The sequence below is a fragment of the Lepisma saccharinum genome, chromosome 3, assembly GCF_977018435.1.
Source record: "Lepisma saccharinum chromosome 3, izLepSacc3.1, whole genome shotgun sequence".
In the NCBI taxonomy this organism is placed as follows: domain Eukaryota; kingdom Metazoa; phylum Arthropoda; class Insecta; order Zygentoma; family Lepismatidae; genus Lepisma; species Lepisma saccharinum.
In genome coordinates, this window is record NC_139231.1 from 21695779 (window position 1) to 21708724 (window position 12946).

A 12946-nucleotide genomic window follows, 5' to 3' on the forward strand; every position below is an offset into this window, starting at 1 on the left:
ACCTACGTTTCTTTATTCACGTCTGCTGAAAGGTTTCTGGAAACTATGAATTACGTTAATGAGAAGCGGAAAATTGAAGGATCTTTTTTTGTGATTGGGTGCTTTTGTATTTACTCATCATTGCTTATATGCACAATTAGCTGAATTGATTGATTCATTTATTTGTTTTTTTTTAAGTTCACTTTATGCACAGTTACGCTAATCGGGACTGGATCTACAGTTTTAAGTGGGATCCGAACCACTATGTGCCAGCACCGGGTATCGAACGCGGGACCCCTTGATGACATGGCGACGACTCTGCCACTGCGCCATCGAGGAGGCCTCACAATTAACTGAACAGCGACGAGAGGATAACTGTGTATAAAAAGTGAAAATGAAGTACAGGGAATAAAGCGTCAGCGGCACGATTGGCAGTCGCCTGAATAGACTCAACAAGACAACGAGAACTCTTCAGGCTGTCGTTAGATGTGAATCAGTGACCACCCAAATATATAATTATACGTATATCCTTTACCGAGAAAAATGAAAAACGTAATACAATTGATAGTGAGTGGTTGAAGCTGCAATCAAGGGTCCCCGGGACCGATTCCACATTAAACTGCAATTCCAAACACGGTTAAAAATATATTTCCACATACACTGAGGAATTTACGTAGGGGTTTCGCCGATAGGACGTTGATCTTGTAAACATAGGTTCCAGGATTTGGTTTGTTATGGGGTCACGTTTCAAGCTGTCCTTGTCGCACTTTGAATTTGTAGCTCCAGTTCGATCAGATCGAGCATAAGGTGGACGTAAACTTCCGCTCGATTGGGTCAAAAATAATATGAAATACTGGGAAAATGCATCTGCAATATTGAAAAAGCAGCATCAGGCTTCTTACTAATTTTCTGGAAGCGCCATTGAATTCTTGGCAGAAATAGACGTTATTTACTTTCGTTTACATTAATACGATCCGATTTTATGATATTATTTATCTACATTTAATTATCCTTCGATTTGTTCCACACTTTTACGTCAACCATAAAACTTTACGTTATTTTACAGAATGAAATAATGTTTGTTTCGTATGCTCAGAATATAGTATAAAAATTTGGAGCTTAACTCATGGGTGGGGGGGGGGGGGAGTGGAGCAGAATATTTTCTTTTTCACCTCTCATAGAAATATCATCCAGGACTATTTTGATAAATAGGTGTTACATTTGCAAAATCATAAAATTACTGATTACTTTAGTCCTCGGGTTTCAGGAGGTTACCTCGTGAATCTCCATAAAAAAAAAAAATTGGGAGGATGTGTCTCCTTTGCCCCTGCCAAGTTACGCCTATGGTGCAGGAACGGTGCAGGGTACAGGTACCTGGATAACTTAGTGGTAGTAACTGTCGTCTTTGACTGTCTCTAAGTCATCAAGCAAATGGGCAACAATTTTAAACGTACAATAGCATTGTTACATTCAAAAAGGCATATGTGAAAAAATATAAATTCTATTCACATTTTTACATCACATAAATTGGTATGGAATTTAATTGATAGTATTTATGTGCAGAGAATGTTCTGAGAAGGTTCAAATTCGATAGTTCCCTTAAACACACCAGTACCTTCAACAAAACGATGTTTCCAGAATTAGTCTAATTACTTTTGGGACAGAACTTGCATAATATATAGGCTTTGTCCTAGAGAACAGTAAGTTTACAGTCAAGAGACAAAGAACAAATTAGGTATTGACGTTGTTCTTCCCTCGTTTTTTAGTGTGTGGTTTTACTCCCTACACATCGCACTAATTAAGTACCAAAAGAAGTTTCTTCACTTCAACTGAATCTTAATCTTTTCTCGCTATAGAGGTTGAATCAAGAAGAAATAAGTGGGAAAAATAACTAAACAACATGTATTTACTCGTGATAGGGCCTAGCGGACGTCTTTTTAGCTCATAACTTCCTTCTGACACTAACACTAACATTTTTGATTTTGATTTAGTTTATTTTACTTCGCGTTTTGTGACTCTTGGCTAATTTGCGAAGATAGGGATGATTGATGAAATGATGAAATTGATGAATGGACATTCACAAACAACCAAGCCCGACCAGGATTCGAACCCGGGACCCTTGGCGTCGCAGCGCGATGTGCTAACCACTTGGCCACAGGGTCGGGCACTAACACTAACATTAAGGCGCACGACACAAAATACACGTATAACCTATCCTGACAAAACATTACCAAACCAATTACACACTTATGTGATTTTGTATCTGTATTCATAAATATTATTTATGTTGAACACTAACACACATTTACCTTCTACTATTATTAACGTTTATTTTAATCTTACTTACGTTTCTCCCCGTGGGATAATGTAAAACCAAAGTTCTTCAGGGTAACTGAACACATTTGGTTCTTCGTGCCAATGTCACAGTGAATTGCTGTAAACAAAAAAATAAGAAAAATAAAGGATGAATGAAAGAGGGAATCCGTAAAAGAAAAATCGCGGAACTCACGACATGAGTTCATTTTCAGGTACCAGGGCATAAGAAAATACCTCCGAAAGTATGGTGTTCCCCCTTTTTTCCTTCTCATAATTCTAAACCCCTCAAAATACTCGGTCATCTATAAAAGGAAAGGTTGAGCAATGTTCCGCAACCGTCTTGTCCTCGCAGAATACCATAAATTATCCAGTACTGAACACGGCACATCATAAAATTTATTTATCTAAAAAAAATACATTACGGCACTGTTGATATAAATTAGAAGTTTAGGAATGAGTTACAATATAATCAGTTAAAAATACTACTACTATTACTACTACTACTACTACTACTACTACTACTACTACTACTACTACTAATAATAATAATAATAATAATAATCCGATTATTATTATTATTGAAACGATTCATGCAGCTGATTATCTGAATCCGAAACGCCTGTAGAGATAAAAACAAACTGATCCTTGCCATCAAGGGGCGTCTTATTTAAGTCATAACAATGACAGATCGAAAAATACAAGCGGTGTAAGGGGTGATTTTCCACGTAGTACACCCAACTGTCAACCTCACTTCCACGTTAGTACACCCTGGACTGCGTTTTGCAGACGTACGAGGCTCTGGCGGCTGGCACTCTGATCAGTATAATTTTGTGTGTGTTGTCCTGTTTTTTGTCCTTGTGTGTGCTGAGTGCCCCTTTACAGCCTCAGCTTTTAACGAAAGTCAGAACATTTTAAGCTTTTAAGATTTTACTTCTGCAACGTTAGAGTTGTTCTTTGTTAAGATAAGGGGCTGGACCCCGTATAATGTGACGAGTGCAAAATAGCCTAAGTGCTGAGGCACCCAAAATGTTAAAATCAAATTGAAAAATACAAACATAAGAAAACAAATTTGTCAAGTAAAAAGTAAAGTACTTCCCTGTGCATTGCACCATGCCATGAAGGAGTAAAGTGGGTGTTCAGTTTGGACCCTACACTTTCTTGATCACGGTCGAAGGTGGTGGTGAAGTGATCAGCACCACGTCAATGGCCACCTTCTTTCACCAAAAGTTTTCTCCAGGTGCCCACATTATACAACCCTGGGTGGACGCCGGAACCGCTTGAACAGTTGGAAAATATACTGGTTCTCCCCCGTTGGGATCGAACCCGGGTCTCTCGCATGGTAGTCAGATTAAATAATTTACATTCAATTGTTACTACAGACAAAAGTTCGCAGCACACCCGTGACCTTGTGGAGGCTCACCGGTTGCGGAACATAGATTTAGATAGAGGGCAATGGTGCCAAACAATAAGAATTAAAAGTATTTCAGAAATAGAATTCCAGAAAGCTGTGGGGTAAAACGTGACCTTCAGCCAGACACTGTATCAACCTCTCCTGACGAGCGCCGGTACATCCTCCCTTGTCCGGTACCCACAAAGCCTACACGGAAAGAAATCGTGTGTATGCCCTTCCCCCTGTCACCACACCACCACCCGAAACTTCCCCCTTACTCCACTTCCCTAAGTTACCAACAAGGGCGATAAAATCAGAGCGTGTGGGCGAGTAACGCGGACGCGATTTTTCTGCCACCTGGTGTGGAAAATAGTAAGTTAATCCCACACGTTGCATTGAAATTTGCCAGCCTGTGGGGACACGTGAAAAACAAATTTGCCCAAGTAAGGATGCTATGCATCAGGTTCTTGCATGTATTTCTTATTAGGTAATTCCGTTATCATTCCTCAAGAATTCAAGGACAGTGATCCGAGACTTCTAAATGTATTTTCGTAACGATTTCCTTGTGGGGATCGGATTTTGATCCCCACAAGTCGGTGTGGTCCCCACAAGGTGGATTCAAAACAGACGAGTGTCCCCATAAGGTAGCATCTGCAAAAGCACACACACACACACACACCAATATATACACATACACCCTTATATACAGGGTATCGTAAAACAACTTCCACAATAAAAGAGCTTAGTTTCGTCGCTATAAGTGCCTAACATCTATCTTGTATGTATGCAACCCAACACTGAAAACAACTGCTCTGACATAACTTCCAGGGACGCGCGGAGGGTTGCCAATCTTACCTGAGCAAAATAGAAAAGAATGATGATACTTTCAATGTTGTAAGAAGCATTTACAGTACTTACTTACAACCTTACCAAGATAAAGTATTTCCCATAAATGAGAACTGAAATTCAAATTCTCTCCATGGTCTTACGACTGTCATGAGACATCAAAATTCGCAAAAGATGTTTGCGACAGATGATGAAATCGACGAATGAAGAACAAATGGAAACATAATGTGCTCACCCCTTCGTTTGGAACACGCAGACTAACAACTTTTTTTGGAAATTATACCTTGGCATTGTAACGTTCTGCTTGCTAGTAGGTGTATTTTGAAGGTAACTAAAAAAATGGGAGGTCGGGACGTTAGTATTACAATTTTATCAGAATGCACAAATTACTAAGGTGGAGGTTATTGTAACGTTGTTACGCAACACCTCAAGGTCCTTCAAGAACCTCACCGCGTGGAGGGGGAAACGTTGTACAGTTATTCCTCCAACTACAACATAGGAATCGTCCTAATCGTAATACAGGCAAGAGCGCAGTTCCAATAGTTAATACGTCTTCCTTGAAGCATAACACAACACTACGTACTAATCAGTACAAATCTACTTCCCAACACCAATTGTCAAAAAATGCACTTAATATTTATCTTTCAAGTTTAGCAATACGCATTTCAATGAAAGTCACCTGTTTTTAGTGATAACAAAAGCAATATATTTATTCAAGAATTCTTGACACCATATTAACAAGTAGTTTTACTAAAATTGTGAAAGAGTTTCAACTGTTTTCTTTCAACAAGACCAACATGCGTCGCATTTTGCATTCACATAAAAAGTATTTCTTCGTTAATACAACATACAGTAATATCCAACAACATTAGTAAAATTATTAGCAACAGGCTTTAAAGCAGAATACAATTTCGTCGTGAGGCTTTTTTTTTAGCAATTTCATAAGCTTAATATACTTCAGTTATTTTTTTTGTAACTCGATATGCAGTTAGTCCAGCGAAACTCAAACCTATAAATTATGCAAGCTTCCTGCCTCCACTCCAAATAATAATATTATTATTAATATGTAATTACGTTTCACAAATCCTGTTTCTCAATTATTAAGATTTTTACATGCGTCAAATTTAGATGTTCACGTAGGGAAGAAAAGGGGATAATAAAGTATTTAATTTGATTTAGACCAATTACAACTTTTACACGACGTGCAAGCGCTTGCTTCTAGCGTTTATCTTCTCTTCGACATTAACAACTGTTCACAATTGTGGACCGTCACAATTCGTACTATTTAATCACACAATTGTTACTTTCACGGTTCAATGATTCATGCAACGCATTCGTAATTGTGGTTTATATGGGAATGGTAAATTTGCAATTAAAGTTTCATAAATTTCAGTACTTTAGTGGAACAGAACCGTCCAACATTAACAGTTAAATATTCTAGCGTTCACTTTTTATCACTGTTCACCAAAATTGGCAACTTGCCAAAAGGAGCTCTCCCATAGAATCCACTTATTAGAAAAGTTCACTTCCCATGCCTGGATTACACGTTTTTCTCGACGTGACCTTTCCTACTCCATGCTTCTGCAGGAAACATTATGGGGACAGCAAGCTCCACGAATTACGAATGAATATACGTCTTCCCATTACGTAATTCAACGGCTACCGCAACTCACGTCTTCATCCAAATCAATGTTCTGTTAGTTCCTGCTTAGAAGACGTCTATAGGAGTAAGAGAAAATACTGTTCCTCATGCTCCAATATCCTGCACCATTGTTCGTGTCATTTATGATTCTTCACCGACGAACTCGTGCATGCTGCTTGGTGAAGTGCAACGCATATATCACCGTTTATTCCTTGTTCCAGTTACATAATCGTGTGTCGTGCGACTCTTGCTGACGTTACAGAACCTTGACAACGTAGTGTGGAAAACGGCACTGTTCTGTGCTATCAGGCTGGTTCCACTCGAATATGATACCGCTAGGGGCGCTGGTGTAGGCACAGCTACATGGTATTCGTCTGCTTATAATGGAAGAAAATGGAGTTTTCGCTGAAACGTCAGGTTCTCTTGCATGAAGCATTTCTATGAATGTGAATGTGCTATGATATTTGGTACAGTGGTTGCGAATATATTAAAGAACATTCTAGACAGTCTGCCACGTCTTGTTATCGTTATTTAATTATTAATACGGGACAAAATATACGCGTGAAATGCTCCTGATTTGTTGTTTGCGCATGCGCGATGCAATGAGTGTCTTGCTTTAGGGAGATTGCGCACCAAATCTACAAGCGGCACGCGACACTTATCGTTTGAGGATTTCGCGAACGGAACGCTAGCCTGTTCTGCCCGTCATGCCGCTACGATGTGAAATGTTGCTCTTGATTGGCTCGTTTCCAATGATATGTGTCGCGTGTCGCTTCGGTATGAAAGTTGCCTTGGACAGAAGGACCCGTGTCACTTTGGTGTGAAATCCCCGTATCGTTTGTCGCTTTGATATAAAATTTCCTTAAGGAATAGGCTTGTGTCCCTACGGTTCGAAAGGTTGCATTGATTACCAACGGCTCGCTTCCAAGCGACACTTGTGGTTTGTCGCCTCGGCATGAAATATCTCTCAGGATATTATTTACATTCTAATATCAGAAAAATAAACTATAGTACACAATCAAACACCTGACGTCCGAAATCACATTTGCAATGTTTCTTCTTGTGTTACGCATGCTATTTATTTATTAATTTTATTTTACTTTTCTTTCCAAATTTATGCAATTTCGTGACAGCAAATCACAACTCAAATATAACTGTTTCCATCAATTCACGTACCGCCTTTCAAGACAAACAAATCTACACAATATATTCCAAAAACTAACTAAGCCGCATTACTTTCGTAAGAAAATTAGCAGCTGTGCTGATGGCACTGCCATCTATGTTGTCATCGTCTCGGGAACCAGTTTCTTGGGTCGTTTTCCACACTACGTTATTCAAGGCGCTGTTCTGACGCTGAAGAGCTTCTGCTGCAGTGCGATGCGCGAGTCTGGCGTCATCTGAGAGATGGCGTGTTGAGCTTTGCCAATTGTTAGGTGTTGCCATCTATGAAGAATTAGGGGAACTACGTAGTCATTCTCGCACAAATAATGGACGCGGATTGCGTCAGGAGCGAAGCAAAGTCATTTGTGAACCATTTTGCGATGAAATAAATACTTTCGCAGAAAATCGTTATAGCATGTAGCGTAATTTCTAATCGAGTCCGTCACATAATAAGAGAACAAGCCCCTTACTGAAAACAAAACAATATTAAAATTTTTTGCAATAAAATGAAACTAAACGTTTTGGAGGTAAAGTTTATAATAAAAGTTACTTGTTTCCATGAGATCTATCAGCACCCAAGCGCGTTGTTGATGTTGTTTTACGACACCCTGTGTGTGTGTGTGTGTGTGTGTGTGTATTGATTGATTGATTTGGTGTTTTATGTCTACTTTATTCACAGTAAGGCTAATCGGAACTGGACCTACAGTTTAAAGTGGGATCCGAACCACTGTGTGCCTCCACCGGGTATCGAATATATATACATACATACATATATATATACAGGGTGATTGGTAAATCGACCTATTCCTTTAAAGGGGTAATACTAAAGCACATTTGCAACAAATTTGACCCTATGCACCGTGGGTCGGAAATCAATGGGTTTCTTCGAGTTATTGCAGTTTGTAGATTTTCGTGACATATTCCGACTTACGACCAAAAAACTACTAATTATGAAAAAAACTACTACACCCTTGGCACTTTATCGACATGTTGCTAATAGCTGACGAATGAGTGACTACTGGGAAAAAAATGTATGCCCAAAATTCCCATACCAACAGAAAGAAACAGTCATGGAGCACACGTCATGAAGAAATTTGGAAATTATTGTTTAAATCGAAGAGGATTACTCAAAAAAATGGTAACACACTTAGCGTAAAAATTTCGGAAAAAACTTCCTTGTTTCATAAGCTCTCCAAAACGATACAAATGTTGTCAACTGGCACACGGCTTGGGGGAAAAATCTGAAGAAAAAGCGAAGAAGGCGCGTTGTAGACTCCCATCATCTAAAAATAATTCTGAGGACGGACGAATCCAGATTCAACCGCAATATTATTACGAAGTTTCATAATGCGCATTTTTTGTCATAACCCCTGAAAATCTAAACAAAAGGCTCACCAGAGAAAATTTTCACTACATGGGAATCATTCATCCACAATCATGTGATCGCGCCGTTCTATCTGCTACAAAACCTAAACGGCATTACCTACGAAAACTAAGGGAAGAATTGACGACGCTGCTGGAGGATGTGCCGCTCGCCACAAAAAGGGGTATGATTTACCAACATGATGGCTGCCCAGCTCACTATTTCCGGGGTGCGCGACAGTGGTTGGATGACAATTATCCCATGCGATGGACTGGCCGGCAAGGAGTCCGGATTTGACGCCACGCGACTTTTACATTTGGGGTCACATGAAAGAGTTAGTCTACAGACAACCAGTGGATTCCCAAAAAGGGTTGAAAGAGAGAATTGTGACAGCCGCCCAATACATAAGAGACTTGAGTGTCAACGCGAGTGACTGTATCTGAAGTACGCCGCAGGCTGCGTGCTTGCATACGTAACCGGGGAGGCAATTTGAACAGGATATGTAGTTTTCGTAACAGTCAATTCTGACAACCTGGAATCATGAGAATGGTAAATAACATTATTTCACTCATTTTCGTTCCTTTATTTCTCACAACCGACAACTTCTTTTCACTTTACAAAGAGGTCTACAACGCGCCTTCTCCGCTTTTTTTCAGATTTTTCCCCAACCCGTGTGCCAGTTGACAACATTTGTATCGTTTTGGAGAGCTTATGAAACGAGGAAGTTTTTTCCGTAATTTTTACGCTAAGTGTGTTAATATTTTTTTGAGTAATCCTCTTCGATTTATACAATAATTTCCAAATTTCTTCATGACGTGTGCTCCAATGACTGTTTCTTTCTGTTGGTATGGGAATTTTGGGCATAAATTCTTTTCCCAGTAGTCACTCATTCGTCAGCTGTTAGCAACATGTCGATAAAGTGCCCAGGGTGTAGTAGTTTTTTCACAATTAGTAGTTTTTTGGTCATAAGTCGGAATATTTCACGAAAATCTACAAACTGCAATAACTCGAAACCCATTGATTTCCGACCCCCGGTGCATAGGGTCAAATTTGTTGCAAATGTGCTCTAGTATTCCCCCTTTAAATGAATAGGTCGAATTACCAATCACCCTGTATATATCTGTGTGTGTGGGAGTGCTTGTGTGTGGCACTTTTATTACGTTTTAACTTACCACATTCCTGTTTGCATTCTTCTACGTCTAGACGGGTATAGAATTTAATAGAAAAAGTAAATTATTTAAGGCACAAAGGAAAAATTAAATAACAAATATATTAAAACATACACTATTGGTGTCGCATCAAAAACTTAAATAATACAAAATTACATCTACCATTAATTCCACTTCTTTATATCAAACGTGAGCGAAATATACATTAAATTTCTATTTAATTTATAAATTAGTTTCCCAGTATTGGTTAACCTGGCAATAAAAATGCTTTATGATAGTCCATAAAAGTACCTGTTGTAAGAATCGTTACATTATCAGAATTTCAAATTTTGAAATTAATTTCACTGTTTTGCTTATAAACTTTACCCCTCCTCTCTTTCAGTTTCTGCATATAAATGCATGCATGCATGCTACATACCTACATACGTATGTACATATATAAAGGATAATTCAATAATTTGTCGGATACAGTAAAACGTTAACAATACAGAGACAGTAGAAGAAAGATGTAATCAAATGAATAAATTATCGAAGATATGTTTTCCCTCGCAGACGTAGTCAACGTCATCCCTTTAATCTAGTTGGCCAGTGGTCGGGATCCCGTGGCACAGAGGCATTGTACGTGCACTAGATCATTGATCCAACACCACAGAAATAAATCGCGTGAGATGACATCAGTTAAACTTGATGGCTATGCAAATGAAAATATTCTATTTCGGAATGATTCTAAATACAAAAGTGTGTTGTAAGGAAACTGGCCGACACGGTTGTTTAGAAGCACACAAGGAAGGACTCCATGAGACTTTTCTGTGTCACCACTAGCGTACGCAGAGAGGGCTGAAGAGGCTGCAGCCCCTCCGAAATTTTCAGAAAATAAAAGAAAACATTAAAATGAATGCAGTCATGAAGTCGGAATAAGGCCATAAAAATGACCATTGATAATCTTTTTTCTGTTTGATTAACTTTGAAAACTAAGATTTACAATGATAATTGGAGTTCATATCTAATGAAAATAAAACACCAGCAACCGAAATTAATTTTCGGCAACGCATTCTTTAGTTCAAGCAAATATTTCATCTCACTCTGATCATTAAAGATTAGATTCATGGCACTGAACAACCTTCGTTCACATTCAGCTGTAGATGTTGGTACAATTTCGTTTGAAATCACATAATCCTTGAGTAAGATGGAAATCTGTTTTTTATTTCCTTTGTAGATGTGAAAATCTATAACTAGCGACGCAAGCATGCTCTCGCTTACATTAAATTTCACCTGACTTATCACCATAAAACACGTTCGCAATCACCTAAATGTCATGTTTGTGTATTTAATAGGATTACATGTGAGAGGAATCCTAAATATTCAATCCTGCTTCTGGCCACCAAAGATTGAAAAAATGCTTTAGAATGTATGGCTATCCTCTAACTCCTGAATCAGTCGTTTTCAATATTTCAAGAGTAGCCATGCCAATTTCTTGCTTTTTTCTAAGTACAAAAGGTTTTAAGTCTTGCATGTACAATGATAGTACGTTTGGTACTTGTAGAGAGTGTTAAAATATCGCAAATTCCATCACAAAAAATTACTTTGACAAATGCTTTACCAATTCTTCAATCCTGAGCCTCCCACGAGCCGATCATCAAGGGGACCATCTTAACTTTCTTTTCACACAACAAAACACTACAAATCTCAACAAGGGCTCGAACAGGATTAAACAACGAACCGATCCAGCATACGTCAAGAACACAATCCATTTTTTGTATTCGATACAAAAGTACTTCCGAAATACCAGAAATCTGAAAAAAAATATCGAATACATTGCATGTAAAAGAGAGTCGGCCAGTGACGTCAACTTTTCAAATACATTGGGTTGGCTCAAACACTTGAATTATAAATTCACAAAAATCACATGAACTTGTGTGTGGGCTTGGGCCTTACAGGCACATATAAATTGGCTCTACTGTACATAGTTATCATAAATTGCGTAACTAAATTTTTGTATGTCGCTATGGTGCTGTAAACTTAATTGAATTCAAGGGGAACATCATAAGTACTATATAGTTTACGAGGTTGGAAATAATGATCCCTGGTTGAGATGTGTCACTCATAACCAGAGATTTGATGGTTTAGAACTGCTATGCTTCCTTCAAAACGCACTCGGCATAAAAATAACCGGATACATATCCGTTCGCTACTTTCAAATGACAAACATATGATTGTCTGTTCAATCACATTCGAAATGAGCACAAAACGAGGTCTAAAGCTTTATATGTTTCGGAATTATCTGTTTTCAAAATAACCAAAAATTATTTAAAAAATATAATGAAATAAAATGTATTTATGTAAACTATACACGTATGTGTGTTTGTGTGTGTGGAGGACGAATATTGTTCCCCTTCCAGGTGAAAAGTGTTCCTGTGCCACTGAACGCACTTCCCACGTTCATAAGTTCAACCCCCTCCCCCCAAATAAATCCTGCGTACACGTACGGACTGTTTTGCCCTAAGGTGACTGGGCAAGAAGAAGGGGAAAAATATTTTCTTTCCAGCAAATTCCAACACGAAACACTGCCTGTTCACTGTTATACCTTATAATAGGAACCCCGCTGCCATTACCGGAACAAAATTGAACTACGGCGTTCATTGCTTTAGCAAAGCTTAGTAAGTTCTGCGTATGAAAATATTCTTCTTTCTGCTGTGTCTGTTTTGTTGATTCTGGAAATTCCGAAATGATATATAAATTATCCCCACATATACATATATACGCATATACATATGCATATTTGTGTGGAAGGTCGTGTAAAACATATACGTGTATATAGTTTATTAAAATTTCCGTGTTTAAACAAAAGTGAAGGGAAAGTAACGTGAAAATGAAGAAATAATGTTACAAATTTTGATCCAGTATTTTAAAATCAAACATAGAATGCTCTTCTATATAACACGATTTTATTTGGAATTCTAACCATGTTGCTCATCTGTCTTGTGATATTTCACGGAGCATCTAACATTTATATATCATTATTTTGAATATTTAGTTGGTACCTGTATTTCCCAATATAGTGCTACAGCTTACTAAAATAT

At 38.3% G+C, this 12946-nt stretch overlaps 1 protein-coding gene across 3 annotated transcripts in view; it reads right to left on the reverse strand.

Moving 5' to 3' along the window:
- Positions 1 to 12946, reverse strand: part of LOC145984936 (uncharacterized) — a 655439-nt gene that overhangs the window by 123162 nt on the left and 519331 nt on the right. For all 3 annotated transcript variants that reach the window (XM_083118349.1, XM_083118348.1, XM_083118347.1), the window contains exons 7-8: positions 9870 to 9896; positions 2327 to 2413 (exon numbers count right to left, since the gene is read on the reverse strand). In XM_083118349.1, the coding sequence (XP_082974475.1) occupies positions 2327 to 2413; positions 9870 to 9896 (114 nt within the window). The remainder of the gene's footprint in view (positions 1 to 2326; positions 2414 to 9869; positions 9897 to 12946) is intronic.